The sequence below is a fragment of the Manis javanica genome, chromosome 15 (genome assembly GCF_040802235.1).
Source record: "Manis javanica isolate MJ-LG chromosome 15, MJ_LKY, whole genome shotgun sequence".
NCBI classification, from domain to species: domain Eukaryota; kingdom Metazoa; phylum Chordata; class Mammalia; order Pholidota; family Manidae; genus Manis; species Manis javanica.
This window is the reverse complement of record NC_133170.1, coordinates 4,615,909-4,637,855: the sequence shown is the minus strand read 5'-3', so window position 1 is coordinate 4,637,855 and position 21,947 is coordinate 4,615,909. Positions and strand designations below refer to the sequence as shown.

Here is a 21,947-nt window from a genome sequence, read left to right as displayed (position 1 = left end):
GACCCAATTCAATCCCTAACAAACATACACACACAGCACCACACACATACCTGACCACTTTTATCACACCAAAGGAAAATAATAATTCCGTGATACAATCTAATATTAGGCCCATACTCAACTATCTCCAATTGTCACGAGGGTACTTGTTCAAAGAAGCCTAGAAAAGGACATTTATCATTCATCTAATGTTTATTCTTCACTCTATTGATACATAAGGATAAAAGAAGCCAACATTGATCTTTGTTAAGAGTGAAAGATATAAAGAAATACAGCAGAGTGACACCAGAAGCCAAATTACGGTTAGTTAAGGAATAATGGTGCACAGTGATGACCAGGACGGGTCAGAGGAGACAAGGTCTGTGGTCACAGACTTAATGGGTAATCGGCATTTTACAGTCTTAAGTAATATGCCTTGATAGCTAAAATATACACACAGATAAAACATTAAGAAACCATCAATTGTTGCTATTTGTTGTAAACATTCTTTACTTATGACCAAGTCATCATTTATTAATTATCAGGATGTGAAACTCAGGCACCTCTGGCTGGTTCTCACCCAGTAGTTCATGAATTTCCAGATATTCTTTTTGGATAGTCCCTCTTGCCGCGAAGGCCCTCAGAGTTTCCACCATTTGCTTGGTGCTCGGCCTTACCCCGCAGGGCCCTCTGCTGGGGCTTCACGCAGCCTCCTGCTACACCGACCCCTCTCTCCAGTGAGTGTCCTCGGGTCTCCTGCCCAGAGCCCGGGGGAGCGTCCCACCGCCTGCCCGGTATACTCAGGTCCCCTCCATCTCCTGCTCCCGGCGCTTCCCCACCTGCTGTGCCGTTAGATGTGCATGGGTGCTCTGTGGGCTCCCCTCTCTCTCAAACAAGGTGGGTGTGGGTCTGAAACCTGACTCCAGCTCTTCTGCTCAGGTGAACAGACTCCGCCTGCTCACGGGCGCCCGCAACCGCCTTCCTTCTTTCCTGGCGTCCTGTTTCCTCTCCAGGGAACATTCCCATTGACCAAGAAAAATTTTAAACACGCATACAAACAACTTTCTGGGCCCCACTTCCCCCTTTTCTCTTTAAAAAGAAAAAGGCAACACTGAACCTTGCTAGACTCACTGTTATTCTCCTCGTTAGGCTGTGGATTGCACCCTTGTACCTCAAGGTCACCAGTGCCCTCCACCCTGCTAGGTGTGACAGCTGATGCCGAGCCCTTCCAGTATTTGGCATGTCAGGGACATCAAACATGCTCCTCACCCCCTCCTCCCTGAAATCAGCTTCCCCACTGGGCATGCATGGTGTGGCACCCTCCACGCTGCTCCTCTCCTTGGCTGCACCCATCTTGTGCAACTGCCTTCCAGGCATCCTCGAACCTCTTCTCCTCTTTGAGCTTCCTTGCTGATTCCACTTGCTTTAAACGGCACCTACCCACTGCTGACTCCTAGGTTTATTCATGTCCCCAGCCTTGAACTCCTCTCCTCAGTTACATTAACACACAGGCTACTCAAGCTTAATGTGTGCAAAACTGAATTCCTCACCATCCCAAATTCAGCGCCATCCCTTCATGTGCATTTCAGCTCCCAGACTCTGAACTGCTCTCCCTTTCCGACCTCATGTCCCCTCACGCACTTGCTGCCTGTCCTACTGGACCCCGTGGTGCTCCTGAGGCACGCCAGGCACTCAGCGGCTGGCACTCTTGCTCCCCCCCAGTGGGGATGCCCTTCCTGCAGACACACCCGTGGCCTATGCCCTCCATGTTTCACGGCTTATCTTCACATGTCACCTCCAGTGAGGCCTCCCCTGAACACTTTAACATTCAACATCCTCCCCACTCCAGACCCCCCTTAAACCCCTTCCTTTGTTTTACTTTTTCTCTATAGCATTTGTCTCTAAAGCATTATATAATCTCTTTACTTTGCTTATTATCTCTAATTGGAATATAAGCTCCATGAAGATGGCAAATTTGTCTGCTTTGTTCCCAAGGAAGCCCCAGTGCCCAGAACATTCCCTGACACGTACGTGGTCGGTGCTGAAAAAGATGTTATGCTCCTTAATTGGAAGGATCTTATCTACTATATTTTTTTTCTCCTGTGCCTTACATTTAAGTAGAATTAAATTATTCATTAAAGTGAAAGCAATGGGTAAAAATTATTTTAGTAGTTAACTCCCATGGCTATCTAAGCTGTGCTCTGAGCTACTCCTATTATATAACACCCCTGGCCTTCTATTCCTTCCTTCTCATTTGACATATTTTTCTTCCTTCCTTTCCTTCTTTTTTGCTTCTTTTCTTCTTCCTTTTTAAAAACAGCCTTACTGAGATCTGACTGACAAATAAAAATCATGTATACTTAAGGTGTACAACTTGATGTTTTGACATCTGTACACATTGTGAAATTCTCAATCAAGCTAATTAATTTATCTTTCTCTTTACAGTTACCACTGCCTTGCCCATTTCCTACAGAAAAATTATTTAACTGATTAAATCCTTTCCTGATTAATAAGATTTTTTTTCACCTTAATGTCTAAAAAACTAACCTAATCCAAATAAAGTAATTTTGTATCAGAAATAAATCCTCCTCATCCCTGCAAATTTTACACATAGTCCTAAATAAGATCAGGGAAGACCATTCAAACTCTATTATCTTCTCCATACTGAGCAATGATGGCCAGTATCAGAAAGCCAACTCCAGGGTGCAGTAAATCATTATTTATTAGGAAGAAATATTCAACCACTTTTACCACACTTCATACAGATCTACAAAATAGGATGGATGAGCGTGCAAGTGCACAGAGCTTTAGAAAGGGTTAAAGAAAAACTTCTTAGTTATAACCAGATCTGATGTTTCTAGATATTTGTAAAACATTTTAATATATAAGAATATAAACTCTATATGTGGTAAATAGTCTTGAATAACGGTTAAGTGAAACGGCATTATTAAAAAGAAAATCTTAGTATTTCGATATTAAAAAAGATAACTGTGTGATTATGGATAACGACTTTACAAACGGCCAAACAATTTTGAAGTTTTTCTATCTTGTTTCATGCTAAGGTACATAAATAATCAAGACAAGATGACATGTTGAATAATACATTACTCCTTTTTCAGTTTTTCAGGGATGTTTACTCTGTTTAGAATTTCTCTATGATATTTAATTAACAGTAATTTTTAAAAATCTGTCAACCCATAGATTTTGAAACAGCGTTATCCTAAACATGATCTGAGGAAACTGTATAATTAATATAAATGAAGTTTTTGACCATAATGTAAAAGCTTAAAAGGATACATACACACACATATAACAAAGAAAATCTACAAGTACCTAAATTCTTCAAGTAACATCCCAGCAATTTTTACCTTTTCTGATGGTCATATGTTAATGAGAGTTATCACTACTTTCATAAGATTTTATTTAAAGAGAATTCTTCTCATATATAGAGATATTTTGCAATGATTATTAGATGTGAGGAGGTCTACAGTGGTAAGTAAGCATCCCCTTCACATTCCCCAAAACTGTTACATTAAATTTTAAGTGACTTTTCTTTCCTAAACCAAACTTGGCACCTTAATACACTTATTATCTCTGAATATTACTATTTCAACCAGCTTTTCTAATTGGGGGCACCCCACTTGAACGGCGCTCACAGGGAATCCACCTCCTTACACTTCCCATCATCAGAGGCAGTCGGAGATGCTCCAGCCCACCTCATTCAAAATTAACCCTCCCAATACTCACAGAGCGTACAGAAATTTTACTTTTTCTATAATTAACTAGAATCAGCCATGCCAAACATGCGTGTGTGTATAGAACAAGAGACTGTAAATTTCCACAGATTGATGATCTCTCTGAAATCCCAGCACATTGTTGTAAGTACCGCAGACACTTAACCAAATGCTGAAGAAAACTGAGTTCCTCTGCTTGGCTAATGGCTTGTACCTGAGAAAAGAGGCGAGTCTGGACAGAAGGGCAGAGGACGGTACCAGAGGTTTTACTGTACTTAACCTCCATCCCGACGAGAACTGAAGTGTGAAGCTGACACTAAACCAAACAGCAGAGAATGTACCCTGGCTCCTTCTTTTACCTAACAAAGCACGTGGTCCATGACCAGTTATAAACACCATACCGTGGGGCAGTAAAAGCTCTAGGTGAAGTTCACCCCCCAAATCTCAGCCATCCTGATCACTGCTCTAAGACCTCCAGCAAGAGACTTCACTAAGCTTCACTTCCTTATCTGTCAGATCGACCTAGCAATCAAATCAACCACATGAAGGTATCATGAGGACTGAATAGTCACCTGTGCCTAACATTCTGGCACACAAACACAACTGATGCCGGGTACTCAACCAAAACCTAGTGACAGATAATGAAAGGAGACCTAGTTCCTGCCCTCAGCAGATGGCTGAACTAACAGGCAGGCCTAAACGACATCATTACTAAGCACTTCAGCGCTTTGTTTAAAAATTTTTGCAAATAGCTGAGTAGTTCAAAAACTGAAACCCACAAGCCTGAGAGAATGTTAAAGGTGGTTCTGAGCTGCAGCGCACTGTTATGCAGAACTGACGCTGGCTTCATGCCTGGGTTTCCAAGGCGAAGTCCAGCACTGGCATCGCCTGTCTTGTTTTCGAGGATAAGAACTGAGGTGTGAGCATGATCTCTGGTTTTGCCTGCACAGATTAGCATGTTTTCAGGTAGATTAATTTCCCTTCCTATTCCTGGAAAATGATCTTCAGTTACCATGAACAGTTTAGAGAATCTTTCTAAAGCAGGAGTTTCCCCTGAGTTCAAAGAAGTCACAGACAAGGGGCTCTCTCCTGCCCTGCCCTCACATTCCCCCGGTTCAGGGGCCTTCAGCGTGCTTAACCCCGCAGGTATCTTTCTGGGAGCTTCCAGTGCATGAGTAAACCATTTTCAAAGGGAAGCTGTTACTGCTTATGAAAGTCCAGGATGGATAAGCAACAAAACACTCTCCAAAGGGTATCAGCACAGCACATAAGTATTACCATATTTTTATATTCTATTTTAATCTGGCAATTCACAAGTCTGATTTGGCCACCAGGCAGCATATAAGAGTCAAATACTTGCACTCAAGCAACCCTGATGGAGGGTATCGATATGCTAGCAATTCTTGTATGTGTGTTTTAAACTTCTAGCTAAGGGGAAAAGGAACATTAATGTTAAATTACTACATAATTTAAGTGCAATTTGATGTGCCAATAAGACTAATTCACTGAACAGCTAAAATAATGGTGAAGTCAACTTTTCCATAGGATAAAGTCACTTAAACATGACAAATACTGCATATAAATCAAAGTGCTAACAAAAAGGTTAACTCAGATGCATCAAGGTATGTTAGCAACTAATTTGAGTTCCAGCGCTACCTTGATTTACTGACGTTTGTAAGCAACACACTCCTCAACGTTTTTCATATCCCGTTAATATTTATACCACAGCAATATGTCTTTTTTTTCTACAGAGAAAATGTTCTTGAGATTTCAAAGGCATAGGGGTATACATTTGAGGTTCATTTAAATAAAATTATACTTCATTTAGAATATTCTTCATTTAAACAATTTTTTTTTTTTTTTTTTACATACCTCGCTGTGAGGTTACCAGTGGCAGGTATATGGATTGATTTTGGCCTTGGTGCTGCTGGTGGGGAGTTTGGGAGGCAAGGTCCCGTACAGCCCCTCTCTAGAAATGGATACAAAATTACCCATTTTTCTGACTGTTTTTTAATAAAGGAGTACAATGTTTATTGTATCCCATCGTAAATTAGATTGTAGCAGTTACAAATACATGCTTTGGAGCCTAGAGAGATCTGGGAAGGAATTTTAGTTTTGCTCATTAATAACTGTGTAATCTCTTTTAATGAGTAATTTGAAGATGTTTTTCTTTTAAATTGAGGTATAATTGATATACAGAATATGACTTTCAGATGTACAACATGATTCAATATTGTATATACTGTGAAATGACCACCATGTAAGTCTAGCTAACATCTACCACCACTAATAGTTATATTTTTTTCTTCCCTTGTGATGAGAACTTTTAAGATAAGGAACATGTCTTAATGCCCATAGGACCTATACTGTTAATGCTTAAAAATATCTTCAAAAAATATCTATTATTCTTTGTTATCAGCTGAGTTGAAAATGAAAAGCAAAAACAATCCCAGATAACCGTATTTAACAGCAGCTTTTTAATCTATTGATTTTTGAGAAGAATAATTTTTCATTGTACTTTGCAATCTGTTCTGGGGGAGCCTCCATTGTTTCCCACTCTTGTCCTGTGGTTCCTGTAGCTGACGCCAACCCCCTGCACCAACCCTGCCTCCCAGGCGAGGCACAGAGCCCACGTCAAACCACTCAGCAGTACCACATTTCTGTAAGAAGAGGAGACCAGTGTTCACTGCTTGCTGGGTCCCCGGCCAGGCCAATCGAACCAGTTTCAAGATGAAGATTTTTCAAGGTAAAAATTCTTTGCTCTAACCGTTGGGAAAGAGCTGCTGTTCTCTTGAGGTATTCTTTCTCAGATAATGTGAAGAAAGCACAGCTTGGAAATGGAGAAGGGGAGAAGAGAAACAGTCCTGATGACCACATCTGAGTCATGAAGAATCAAGATTTTCCTGGACTTTTCACTTACACAGATTAATTTCCTTATTTTCTCCCTTTAGTTAGTTTTTGGTTACACAGAATAGAGTCAAGCCTACTCCTACATCTTACATTGCCAATCATTTTTTTCTCTAGTATTTTCCCAAATAGTCCCTCTATTCTAGAGGTTAGTCTTGTCATTGTCCTCAAAAATAAAAAACAAAAATGGGAAACAAAATTGAAAATAGAAACTCCAACAGACACTTGTATGCAAATGTTCACTATGACACTATTCAGAATAACCAAAAGGTGGGATCAATGCAAGTGCCCAACAAATGAATGGATATACAAACTGTGGTATGTCCATACAGCAGCATATTGTTCAGCCATGAAAAAAAGGAACAAAGTTGTGATACATGATACAATAACCTTGAAAACAGTACACCAAATCCAATAAGCCAGACACAAAAGGACAAATACCATATGGCTCCACTTAAATAACTAGAATAGGCAAATTCATAAGAAGAGAAAATAAATTAGACATTATCAGGAGCTGGGGAGAGATATGGGGAGTTACTGATTTATGGGTATAGAGTTTCTGTTTGGGGTGATGAAAAGTTCTGGAAATAGTGATGATGGTTATATAACATTGTGACTATAATGAATGCCACTGAAATGTATATAAAGTGGTAAAAACATCAAATTTTGTGACTTACATTTCATCACAATAAAAAGTGCAAAAAAGGTAATAAGAAACAATTGAAAATCAACAACAGAAACTTTCTGAATCCCCTGGCACCTCATTATCTATTCTGCCTCCTTCAAAGCACTATTAAAAGGTAAAATATGTGTATCCACATCACATGCCTTTTGTAAATGTAGGACACAAACTTTTACATGAATGTGGGGAAAAAATTAAAAGAAAAAACATGCTACTGAATTTGACTCCCCTATAAAGCTCTAACAACTCAATTTTTCTTGAAGGTTTTTATATTTAAAGCTCCAAAATTACTTGTATTGAATATTGCTTATCAAGGTAAATAGCAAAACCAAAACAGAATGAAAAGGTGTTATGTTAAAATGACTTTCTTTCACTTCTCTTCTGTATACATTAATATACGTACTTAAACAAATTTAAATGATGTTGACACAAAATATCCTATAGTTTTTGACTGTCAAAAAACCCCAGTCTTGAAAATAAAATCACTAAACTTGCTAAAATGAATACCTTTACCAAATTTAAGCAAAGAAGATTTCCAAGTTTTTCTTTGTTTTTTAATGTCAGGAAGATATGTGGGAAGCTGAATTAGTCATTTAGCAAGTTAAAAAGCCTTCACCTTTTTCTGACTCCACATAAATACCAATTATGAAGAACGAGTTTCTTTGTTTGGCAATGTTAATATGCTGTAGAGTAGTTGCCAAGGACTGTTCCTTTAAAACCATTCTACAACATTTATTATCACCACCATATACATTAGGGAACAAGACATATACCACATGAATGAATAGGTCAGCTGTCTTATATACACAGGTATTAACTGCACTTATAATATCTAACTAAACAAGTCAGAGAGTAGTAAGATGAGCTGAATGAATGGTTTTTAATTAAACCTTTCGATGTCTGTCATTCATCTTTTACCACTGTCATTCTTCTTAAAAAAGCAGCCATACAATAAACTCTTGAGCACAGGCCTTGGCATTACTTTTCTGGATATGACTGTCCAGGCAAAAAAACAAAAGCAAACATAAACAAGTTTGACTAAATTAAACTAAAAAGCTTCTGCACAGCAAGGGAAACCACTCACAAAATGAAAAGACAGCCTACTGAATGGGAGAATATACTTGCAAACCACACATCTTATAAGGCATTAATAAGGGACTCATCCCACTCAACACCAAGAGAACAAATAATCTGATTAAAAAGTGGGCATAGGACTTGAGCCAACATCACCAGTCACCGTGGAAACACAAATCAAAACCATGATGAGCTATCATGTCACGTCAGTCAGATGCCTAGTATCAAAAGGACAAGAAATAACAAATGTTGGTGAAGACATGGAGAATAGGGAACCCTCACACACTACTGGTGGGAATGTAAACTGGCACAGCCACTGTGGAAAATACCAAAGTTCCCTGAGAATGGGTTTCGCCACATTGTTTCTCTCTAGCCCCTGGCAGAGTGCCTTCCATCTATTTGCTTAAAGACTGAATTAAGAAGAGAAGATTCTCTTCTTATATTTTATCACAATAAAAAGTGAAGAAAAGGTAATAAGTGGTGAAGTGCACTGGGCTTGAGGCCATCCGTACAATACTATGAAAGGCTAGGAAAGTTCTTTCCCATCAGGTTACAGAGCTGCTAAGCCATCTTCTTATACAGAAGAGAAGACTACATTTTTATAACAGTTTCCCTAGAATTAGCCAGAGTGGTTACTCTCAAAACCACATATGATTTGGGGGGCAAGGTTCTTTCCTTGACACACAAGCCCATTTCCTGGGGTACATCCCTGGAATTCATGATACTATTTCAACTCACTAACAGCATCTCCATTTCTTCTACTTACCTTTCAGCAAAACAAAGGAGTCAGGAAAGGCAAGGCAAGGAAACCAGAGATGTCCCGGGGACCCCAAATCTCAGTCACTGATACTTCAAAAACCATGGAGATAAATTTCCATTAATTACCACAGATCCTTAAATTCACTTTTGATTCAAAAAGTCAACCAAAGGATTGGATAATCTTTTGAGGTAAACTACAAATCATGCCATGTGGGGTGTCTTAGCCATAGACCCCCCACCTCTTAAGGAGGCATTATAAGCCCTTCGTGATCAAAGCTTACTAAGCTTTCCTCCCAGACTTAAACTTTAGATACAAAGATCTAATACTGAATTGGACAACATTCCGACTGCATCTATAAATTAGAAGAAAAACACTGTAATGATTCCTCTCTGTATTCTGAAAACAGACATGCATGATAGAAGGCCATTATAACAATTTTGTGTCTACAGAGGATGCCTCAAATCCTGGACTGATGGGTGTGGGCCAAAGAGGATGGGCGAACTGTGGAATGTCCCTGCTTCGCACAAACACCCTGGAATTTCTAAATGGCAAAGCACAGTGAGCAGAAGGGAAGTTTCCATGGACCTGGTCCCCCCCATGAGACCCACACATGCCATCTCATTTAACCACTGTAAGAGCCACAGGTGGTGTTACTCCTAATTTCCAGACCATTGAGGCTCTGAGAAGTTGAGCAGCATGTGGAATTTACACAGCTAGCAAGTGTGGTAGGCTGGGATTCAACATCAGATCTAACTCCAAAGGTTCAGCTAATATTTGATGTACCATGTTTCTGTCCAGAGAACAACTCCATATAAATAAACCTTAAAAAATAGAACAAAAAATCATTTATATGTGCCCTCTTCATGTTCCTGGTAGAACTAGTCCTCCATTTTTCTGTGTTCCTACAGTATATTAATTCGGTGTTCATAATGCCACAGTGTAATTATTTGTGTCTATCTGCTCAGGTAGAGAGTTCTCAATGACAAGAATGATAGTTTTCATGTATTTGAAGCTCTATCAACAATAGAGTAAATGTTGGTTGAAGAAAGAAATAAATAAAAGTGCGTCTGCTGAAGTGTGGAACACTAATATTCCTGTGACAGGATAGAAGTACCTGTGAATTTTGGAAAGAAAAAAAAAACTATAATGTTGAAGGGAATATATCCTCACCATTTCTTATGAAACCCCCATGTTAATGCTTAACGGTGACTTTTTTCACTAAAAATGAACCTGCTATATCCAGGAAAGGTGCTAAGGAAGTTCACATCCATTTTGTGCAAACTTATTTCTACACATATTTGAAGACACAGTGGGATTTTAAGCAGATGCTCTGAAGGCCCCGCCCCACGTGCTCTTGGCTGCTGTCTGGATTCTCTTGCAGCTACCATGGAAGCTCGCTGTAGAATCTGAGAGTCTCTAGTTAAACTCCCTGCATCTAGTTACGTTCCTGAGAGTGCTGGCACCATGGGAGACTACTCAGGGGACCCTGGGATGGTGCGCGTGGCATCTGCCAGGGCGGCCCTCACCCTGAGGGACTGGAGGTCATGAACAAACACTTTCAAAATAGTTCACATTCTACACTGCTCCTCGGCAGGACTGAGCTCTAGTTGCTCCCTGAGATGAGCTGCTTACCAATGCACCCTCGCTGCATCCCCCACCCTATCACTTCTCTCCCATTCTCTTACAGTCTGTTTGGGGGAGCTCATGCTGAGACAGGCATGCAGCACACACACAGGGAAATGGAAAGTGATGAGGAACTTCCCAACAGTTCCTCTAGAAAGCCATTCTGTTCAGAGCGTCACCTGATGAGAATGCTTTGTTTTGTAATGTTAGGAGAATGAACCATCTGCCACCAGAAAGAGCTGCAGACACCAGAGGAAGAAGTGGTAGCCTTTCCCCTGGTCATGATTTGAGAGATGGGTGAAGTGCACTGGGCTTGAGGCTATCCGTGCAACGCTATGGAAGGCTGGGAAAGTTCTTTCCCGTCAAGTTACAGAGCTGCAAAGCCATATTCAAGATCATCCTTCTCCAAAGATATACTTTGGAAATAAAAATGTGGTCTTAACACATAAGCCACGCATCTAGGAAAATGATCAGCATGTGGTAAGCATTTAATATCCCTCCCAGAATTATGTGAACAAAATACATTTTTCCTTTTAGACTAAAACTGATCTCCTGCAGTCTGATAACTTTACATACAAGAAAGGTTTAAAATATTTCAAGCACAAATGCTTTAGCTTCTGCTTTATTTGAAACTCCATGTTTCCTCATTAAATGTACATTAAAGTCCATCTACTTCACTTTATAGGTATTTAGAAGGAAGGCACATAACTGGCATGCCCAAGACCCCCAACGGAGACCAGTCTTAAAACCAATTCTCCTGATTCCTGGGTCAGTATTCTTCCCAACACATCAAGCTCATCTTTCAAAAGGGTGAACTATGAACCTAACGTTTTCTCATCCTTTTAATGACTTTCATCCAATTGAACTAAAATGAGTACAAATGCACTCATCTTGATGCACATTTCAATGAGGTAATTATCTTAGCCTTATTATCTTTCAATAGCTTCTTTGATTGTGTGCAGAGCCCTACCAGACAGGCAGAGAGAGGAGAAGGCTCATGTTAGTGAGCAGGTGCTTGGGTCCACCATCCCACTTGCCGAGGATTTTAGAGGCAGCACAGCCTCACCTCTGTTCAGATTTATAGCATGAGAATGCATAAATCCTTACCCTTTCCTTCTTGCATCCTGTCCCCTTTATTTTTTATTTTTCCCTATATTCACCATCTGGCCATGCCTGAGTGTTGTGCCTTGTGCCCTGATTGCATTGTAATTTTTTAAACTAGGAGAGCTTGTTGAGGGTAAAATACAGGAATGGAAAAGATTCAGAAATACTGCCCTTATAAAATTAATTAAATATGATTAACAAATATAAATGAGTCATCCAACCATCAAGCTGGCTTGTCCAAGAACTCTAAATCAGAGTATAAAGCAAAGGCCTTCACTGGGTACCAGTATATTCAAGAACTTGATTAGTTTTATGATTCTTGAGATAGATACAATTTTATCAGCACACAGTCATGTTAGGTTTTTATCCTTGGATGGTACTTAATTCCACTAACTTGATGTCTTACCTTACATCACTTCCAAACAAGCTTTAAACAGTCAGCTTTGGGCATTGAGGTTTTGTCCTGTTTTTTTTTTTCCTTTTCTGTTAATATTTATTAAGTGAGTTGTCCATGCTAGAGTAGTGCATGGTATTTAATGCTCAAGAAATGATAGCTATTAATATTATTATCACAAGGGCATATTTTCCGAAAGTTGTTATTATCACTTGCAAATATGATGGAAGAAGGGATCTCCCGGGGATTAAGGCAAAGTAGTTATGAAAGCCCAGAGCATCTACCTACCCTGTATAATTGCCTATTTCCTACCCCTACTTTTTGTAGAAAAGGGAAGGAGAAGAAGCGATGAATCTGGGGGCATTAATCTGCAGGCACAGTATCTAAAAAGTAGCGGTCTGGTATGCAGAGTCCAAAAGAAGTTTATTCCTCACGACTCTTTATACCTGAAGCTGAATTAAAGCTTAAATTCTGGATATTCTTCTCCTCTCTATTGTAGATGTTCTGTTTAACTTTAAAGTGAGCGAGCCACTGAAACACCTGGTCTTCCCAGGTAAAACTCTGATACCTTCCTTTTGTCCAAGATGGATTGACTATATGCTTATCAAAATAGATCTTATTATATACATTCCTCAAAAGAAGTAAGATATTATCAAACCCAGAAAGAACCAGCTATTTTCTCTCTCTCTCTCTCTCTCTCTCTCTCTCTCTCTCTCTCTCTCTCTCTCTCTCTCTTTCTCCCCACCCAGTTACTCATCCACACACATTTTGCTTGTGGTAATAATAATGGGGGAAGTGGGTCCACTTATGAATAGTTATCAGATAAAAATTTTTTAGATGGAAAATTAAAAATTATCGACATTTTAACTAGGGTTCAGAATTGATCACAATGAGAATGTAAGGGCTGTCTTCACATTCATCATCGTCACCTGGTGTCACCCCTCCTCCCTGTATCTGGACACTTGTGCAAGTAGTTTGCCGGCCTGAGGCACAGCGCCACAGTACCAACGCTTCCTGCCAGGGAAGCTAGTCCTCCACTGGCTCTGTTCTCTCTCCCCTGTGAAAAGAGAACGATCTATTCAGCTAAATGTTTGAAATTATTAAGTGATAACAATAAGTCATATTAGGAAATGACCTCTTCTAAAAGTCAAATGCAGTGTCTGAAGTTTGCGGTAGTTTTAAGAATTTAGAGTCTTCCGTTCAAATAGGATACAGGGTAAAGTATGGCTTAGGATGTCATCGTGAGTTATCATACAAAAAAAACAGATACTCGGACATACACACAAACACACACTGTGATTTTTCATGGTAGAGGATGAGAAGATTAAATATTCCAAGAAGAAAATCTGTTTCCTTGACTGAGATAGGATATTAAATAGGCCAAAGAGATAGAAATAAAGGTCCTACGAGGGAGAAGAGAGAAAACTTCTCTCACTTACCATGTGGTAAGATTATATAATGCAATTGTAAGGATGACTTATCTTTCAATATTTTTCCATATGCTCTTTCTATGAACTTTCCTTGGTGAGAAGTAGAATTCAAAATACCTCCTATTTCAGGTCCACACAAACTTTGGGGTGGAAAATGAATTTTGTAAAGTCATCACAACTTCTACAGATTAAGTTTAACCCTAACCTAACCTAGAAGAGTACTGCCTACTTTATTTCCCACCTTAAGGGGAAAAAGCACGAGAGAGTAACAAAATATACACAATGAGATACCATATGACCAGAACTTTAAATTAACAAAACATTTTTTAAAATGGAAAAAAATGTAATTAATGCTTTCTACTTAAGACAACAACAAAAAAACACCTATTAGGCTCCAATAAAGAGATTATTTTAAATTAGAAGAAACAAAATTTATGATCACATTTACTGAATCGTTAGAGATAAATACACACTCATGAACAGAGACTAAAGAGAGCAGAAGAAAAGAAGCAATGTAAGAGCCTCAGATTAGTCATTCTGTCCAGATAATGACAGAATAAATCAATTTCATTATAATAGTCTCCACTATTAAGTTTTATGGGCTTAAAATATAAATGTCTGAAACGGTATACTATGAATAATCAACAGTTACTTAGCATAGGTATGTCATTTAAGTGTGTAACCTTCTAACCTCCAGACATTAACGTCATATTAATTTCTTCAGGGAGTTAGTGAGCTGTTTTGCATCACCAAGACAGTAGACATGATATAAATTTAACCATATCTTATTCTTCCTACTTTCTAAGATTAATACTCGATTGCAAGCAAAAGCTATATGACAATATTACCTCTATCATGTACATTTTGGAAAAAGTGAAGCGCCTAAGGACCATCATAAATCTTAATGAATGCAGGATCCCTATACATGATATCATATCACATGATCCCACTGAGAAAAGACCGAGCATTTGGAGAAATGAATGCCTTGTTAAAATGAGAAAGCCTTAATCAACCCATTTTACACCAGAGATCACCAAGGGACTATGGCAGCCAGTTCAGCTAGAACAGACTGGCCTCGGCCACGACCTGTCAATTGGAGTTGGCTCTGTGTCTAATGCCTGTTTTACAGGAACACACACAAAAATACAACAAAAATCCATTTTCCACTTTTTTAAATGTGTCAAGTTTAAATGCCCAGGCAAGGGTAGAACAAACCAAAAAGATCTTCAGAAGCAAGGACACATTTTAAATAAGGCTCATTAACTAGATATTCGCACAGTTATTCCTGCACTGCACTGTCTGAACGTGTGCAAGAGCCTGGGGACACTCCCTCCCTGCACGGAGGGTGGTGGAGGCTCAGGCCGGTCATGGTGCACTGCAGCCAGACCACAGGCCGGCACACATGCTGGGCCCTGCACCAACAGGTGGGCCTTACCAGAGCTGATGAAGGTGAGGGAAACCTGAGTGAATGTGCGAGCGATGGAGGAGAGGGACAAACATTAAAAATGTCGTCTAGGCAGTTGAAGTCTAACAACCATTATAACTACAGTCAAATTCATAAAATGTGTGGATGTATTTAAAGTGAGTTTCTTAACAAATCCTGATCTAATGGGCTGTGGGCCCTAATAATTAGTGTTAATGATTATTTTAACAGATTCACTCTTCTCAAATTATCACTAAATAACCCATCAGATCCTAAGTAATTTCAAAGGAACATATCAAGAGTCCCAAATACAAATGGCTTACTGAGTGAAATTTAATTTTACATAAGTTTTGTTTTTCTATAGAATAATTTTAACCAAAAGGTAGGGGAAAAAGCTTCTAAGACTGAGCAGTGTTTCACCCACCAGTCATTTGCTCAGCAAAACCCGACTTCTCTAACCCACATTCTACTACCTAGGAGTTTAAACGTCTACGCTGTGCAGGATTGGAATGGTCCTATATAGACATTATTATGGTTTGAAATGCTGTATTGAACTGTTAGTTTATTTAATGTATGCTTCCCCCACCAGCCTGTGGCGGGGCCACGGAGCATGCCTACTTCACTCACTGCCGTGTATATAATACAAAACAGGCCAGCAAAAAAAGGGTTTAATATTGAATGAATAAAACATGGTAGAACCCCTCCTTGTTACCCCACTCCACTCCCAACACCCATACACCACTGGGAATTACTCAAAACTACAAAACTGGGAACAGCTGGGCCTTCCCCAGGTCTCTGCTCCCATCCCGTCTCCGGTACATTGTACTCTGATTGCGGCAGACAGACTTCTACTACTGTTCCGATCACATCGCATCCTAGCTGATGCTCCCAGAAGAAATGAACTAGTTATCTGTGTGTCCACTCATCTCTGACTATGCCAGGTGATTCCCTTTTGTTTTACTTTCTAACCAGCATCAAAAATGACTTAGGAAAACGATGCATTCATTAGCTCAGAATATAATGCAGTGCTAGATGGCATAAAAGCCAAACTGTATGACATCAAATAAAGCCAATACTTAACAACAAACAAATCACCACCCTCTAGTTACAAACCGTTAGAATTTTAAAAATCGTACAGTTTAGTATCTCCCAAAAGGAGAATCTTACACATCTAATAAGAACAAACCACCAAGAGGCCTATTCTTTTTTTTCATGTAAAATAATTCCTTCACAATATTTTGAGTAAAAAACCAGAAAACAATACATACATGATGGTGTTTATGCCTGAGAGCTGTTGGAACATTTGCAGACCACAGCCCACAATTAAAGCTCGGCGAGTTGGGGGGTAACTCAGCATTCTGCAGATCACAGGTCCAGCTTTTTTAAAAAAAGAAAGAAAAAGGACACAACTATTATTTTTAGCTCCCATACTAATTATTCCCATTAGGATAAATTTTCCCAAATCTCCATGAAATCAACATGACTGGGCATTTAAAAATAGAATGTAAATACTTTTATGGAAATCTGAGCACAATATATTTTTTAAAACAGTATATATTTGAGTTTAAGCTGTAAAAGCAACAAGAGAGAATTCCAGTTAAAGTATTGTGGATACTACGTGATTTACATAACTGTAACTGTCAGAAATGATTTTTCATTAAATCCCTACAAGCTGTATTTGTTCTTTCACTTAATTGGCAATTAATTATTAACTAAAATCCGTTCAATGTGGGACTACTTACAAAGTCACAGGCAAATTCCTTTAATGAACCAAAAGAATGTTATTTATTAAAAACAAAGAATAGAATTCATTCTAATTTATTTGGCTAAAGTAACATAATTTATTCTAATCAATTCCACTAAAGTTAAGGAATTTTGGCATGACATCTGGCTTGGTTATGGCTACAATGGACATTACCATTAAAAGTTGCCAAATAGGTAATAGAAAGAAAAATGTTAAAGTCTATTTTATATAGGGGTGTGTATGATATTTCTAGATTTTGAATAGTTCTTTAAGTGGCATTCAATGACATTTCAAAATATAAATGGGCTTTCAAAATGGCACAGATCCCTTGGTCTCTATATCAGAACTTTAAATCAGTTTTGGAAAGCTGTAGATACGAACACTGAGGCCGTAAGTAAGCTGACTAACCTTACTGATGCCTGTTGTCTGGGCACATTTACTGAAAGTGCCCCTTCTATTCTCACAAGGGCTTCGATTATACCTTCACCTTATCTTTAGGAGACATTCAATGTAGACAGCATCCTGACTCTCAGGACCTGTGCCGCTCCTGCTGTAAGAAGAGGCGGCCTGGGACCCCCAGGATGGTAAATGCTTAATTAGAGGCATTTTCCCTTGAGACCAAGTTTCATTAGTGAACCCTACATCAAGTCAATAAACTGTAAGGAAGTTTCCCCATTCCAGAAATCTCCTGGAAATCTACTATTCCAGTTCCCAGTAATGGCTGGAATATGCTGTTGTCTGAGCAATGAAAGTTCATACGGCAAAGTCAGGCCACAGCATTATTAGAACTGAACATTATAGGGGTGTGAACATTTATCTCTACAGGGCCATGATGATAATCACATGAAGACTGGATTTACTGTCAACAGTCTGTCTCTGAATGGTAAGACAGGACACAGAGAAGTGCTGACGGTACTCAGAGCAGTGAGACCCATTTAGAAAGAAGGTTGAGAGCATTATGAGCATCAAATTGCTTTTGATTCAGGTAAAGCAGCATTAAAACCTAGCATATAAAATAGATTGTGTGAAATAGGTAGATTGTCTGAACTTTGCTGTGACAATACTGAAATACCTATGGCTCAGTTGTCTGAAATATGAGTGGACTTGTCCTCAAGTTTAGGTGTCTGTAAATGATCCCAGCCCACAAAACAAGGGACACTCACAGCATCATATAAACAACCACTGATTTCCATAAACTGAAAAGTTCAAGTAAAAATATGATCATTTATCCAGTGTACCATGTATAATTTAAAAACTAACAAGGACAACAAAACAAACACAATCATACAACCCCCACCCCCCCTTTTCAGCTTTCTGTATCCTTCACACAGGGGAAACTGCCCTTCTAAAAGAAATCTATTACAATCTTTTGTGGCTGCATCTATTTCACTATTAAACTGTTCCATGATTTGATGGACAGATAAGGAAATCCCGATTTGGGAGGGCGGACAAGGAGAAAATGATGACAAACTAGAATGAACGTTTGACTTGCCCAAGTATCAAGAGATAAACTATCCTGTAAACGTCATGTACCTATTTCCTGGTTTTAAAAAAATCTGGGTCTCGTTTTTTCTCTTGGTTAGATTTCCTATTAAAAATAAACAATGGCATGGTTTTTTTCTTAGGTTGGATTTTTCTTTTTTATAGATACATTTTGTTCACAGGAGCTGCACATGGGATTACACACACACAAATTAAAGAATTTCCTTTCATTAAGGTCATAAACCTAGTTTTAATAGGCAGTAAAACTGACTTAACAGATGCAAACCGTCATTAATCTTTGTATCATAGAAACGCTGAGGCTGAAGAAAAGTCAAATACATTAATTGGTTGAATGTTTGTAAGTGAACATTGTTAATGTCATGCTCTGCTTATTACATTTATTTTGATTTTTCTAATTAAAAACATTGTGCATACAAATATTTCACACTTAATTTTTTTAAAAATGTGTCTGACACACAGACATTCCCACACAATAAGAAAAAGAACCTCTAACCTAAAGTAGATTGGAAATAGTGGACTCAGATAATAAAACAGTAGATGCAAGAATCCAAAATGGGTTCATCTTTTCCTTCATTCTGAGTAACTTTCATAAGGGTGTCCCAGTGCCGCAGGGATGAAAAGGACAGTCCCGGGAACCCACAGCCATTCCTCTGAATAGCCTGTCTGTGAGCCCACATATGTTCCTCCAGGTACCATTAAAAATGCCCTGGAACACACTTTGTATAAAACACCAGCTCTTGATCTCCACTTCAGCCACGATGGAGTAATAGTTTATCAGATTTGCCTCCAACATGAAACAACTAAAAAGCCGTGCAAAAATGCATGAAACCATATTTCTCATGATAATGGATTGCAGGCAATGAAGGTTTAGTGACCCCGGAGATTCAGGAAACAAAGAGGCGAACCCTCTAACTGTCATAGTCTAGTTAATGCGTTGCAAAAGTTCCAGGCTGCAGCACAGGGAGGGGAACCAGGCAGACCCCGGGGGTCTCCTCGGGGTGAAAAGTGCAGCTCACAGTCCAGAGGTGCCATGGTGGCCAGAGTTCAGAGGGCAGAGTGCCAGAGGGGAAAGGGATCCACAGAGAGGGGACGTTGGGGACTTGGTGTCCCTGCTGAGCATCCCCATGACGGCAGGTCAGCAGTTATGTGTGAGCAAACTCCCTGAGGAGGGGAAAGAGCAGCAGGAACGGAGAGGAGAAGTCAATCCCAGACCTGTTCCACCACCAGAATGAGAAGCCTAGAGCACAGAGTATTCACAAGGGTTTCACCTCAGTAATGGTATAGATTTAGCCATAGATTAAACACCGCTCGGGGACCATCTACAACAACTGAAATGCAAGACTCAGCTGCTTCTGGATAATTAACAGGGTCCCAGAACTAAATTCAACAGGAAGATAAACCTTATGATGTCTGGGATACAATAGAAAACCACCAGGCATGCAGAACAGCAGAAAGAACAGCTTGTAACAATAAAGGGATGAATTCTCCAGGAGGACATAACAGCCCTAAATGTCCTTGTACCTAATAAGAGCTTCAAAAGTATGAAACAAAAACTGACACAACTACATGGGTGAGCAGAAAAGCCCACAATTACGCTCAGATGCTTCCTCACCCCTTGCTCACTAACGGATGAATAGGCTGAAAATCAGCACAGATACGGATGACTTTAGCAACACTATCAACGAACCTGACCTGATATTAGAACAACAGTCAACCAATTAAGAGCAGATACACATTCTCTCCAAAAGTAGATGCACGTTAAAGATTATATTCTGAGCTCTAAAATGAGTCTCAACTGATTTAGGACTCAAGTCATACAAAGAATGTTCTCTGACCATAATGAAATTAATATAGAAGTCAACACCTGATAGATAACTGGAAAATTCCCCAACTGGAAACTAAATACACAATTCCATGGAACAAATAAAAGATGGGAAATCATAAAGCACTTTGAGCTGAAGAATAGAAAAACACACGTGTATGAAAATTTTCGGAATGGGGCTAAAGTCAGAGGAAAATTTATAACAATGACCTCAGTTTCCACCTTACAAATCCAGAAAAAGAAGGATAAATAAATAAAAAATAAGCACAAGATTTAAAAAAAAAAGTAAAGATCAGAATGGCCATCCATGTAATAGATGAGGATACAGTCAAGGGAGAAAAAAAGATATGGATGAAACCAAAAGCTGGTTCTTTGAAGTATCAATAAAACTGATAAGCTTTGAGCCCCATGTGGTAGTCTGAATACCCGCCCCTTAAAAAACACGCATATCCTAATCTCTGGAATTTGTTAGAAAAGACTTTGTAACAGGATTAAGATTTTGAGATGGGAGAGTATTTGGATTGGCTATAAATACAGTCACACGCATCCCTCTAACAGAGAGGCCAAGGGAGATTCAGGACCGAGTGGGACAAGGCAGCGGAACGATGAACCACAGGCTGGGCTGATGCGGCCGTAAGCCCACGAATGCCAGCTGCCACCGGGAGCCGGAAAAGGCAAAGAGCAGTCCATCCCCGAGATCCTCTGGAGCGATCCCGGCCCTGCCCACACCTGGGTTGCAACCCTTTGAAACTGATTTTGAACTTCCTGCTACCTGACTGGAAGAATAAAAATCTATTGTGTTAAAACTACCAAGTTTGTAGTCATTTGTTATGGCAGCCATAGGAAACTAATGCAGACTGATTAGGAAAAAAAAGAGAAGATACAAATTATCAATATCATGAATAGGAGAACTGAAATCAATACAGAGTCTACAGATTAATAAAATGATAAAAGAGCATTTTGAATGGCTTTAAATGCAACATCTTAGTTGCATTAATGTCCTTAGAGTCACAGGGAAATTCCCAGACAGAATCTTCCAAAGCCAACTCAGGAAATAACCTGAATACAAAGCCCTATAATGTACTAAAAACACAGTTTGTAGTGAAAACTTTCTCCTAAATCTAAATGGCTTAACAGAAAGTAGATCAATAATTGTTTGCGGAGGTAAGAGTTACACACAGGCACAAAAGAGAGGTTTTGAGAGACATGCATATATTCACCGTCTTGACGGGGTGAGGGCACCACAGTGGATACACAAATCAAAATTATCAACTTAAAATATATGCCATTTATTGTATATAAATTATGCCTCAATAAAGCTGCTAAAAAGAAAACCCATCCAAAACATCACAAGTAAAGACTCTAGGTGACAAGAGGGCCGACAAGGTGAAATGGATGGTAAGGAGAAAATTCGGATGTTCTAAGACCATGACCTTCAAGGGCACAAGAGGTTACTAATTAGAAACAACAATATCTGATGAAACAGGATCAGTCAAGTCAGGTGTGAGGTCACCAAGTGAGAACCACCCAGCACGTGGGACCCATAGAATTCTTCAAAGTTTTCCTTGCTCTTATTCTTCCCTTTCTTTTTGTTTTATTTATTTACAGATTTTACCATGTATTAAAACAAACTGAAGGGAGAAAATGTAGAACACATTATGATTAATCAAACGCAAGATGCAAACTGTAGGTGGCTTCCCTGCTGCCGACCGTCTTCACAAACGAAATGCTTCGCTGTACGTGAAGATGCTCCGTGGAGAAAGCAGGG

At 39.3% G+C, this 21,947-nt stretch overlaps 1 protein-coding gene across 1 annotated transcript in view; it reads right to left on the bottom strand.

Moving 5' to 3' along the window:
- Positions 1-21,947, bottom strand: part of SLC2A13 (solute carrier family 2 member 13) — a 244,959-nt gene that overhangs the window by 124,129 nt on the left and 98,883 nt on the right. Inside the window, exon 4 of the mRNA XM_037009940.2 lies at positions 16,379-16,487. Coding sequence (XP_036865835.2) covers positions 16,379-16,487 — 109 coding nt within the window. The remainder of the gene's footprint in view (positions 1-16,378; positions 16,488-21,947) is intronic.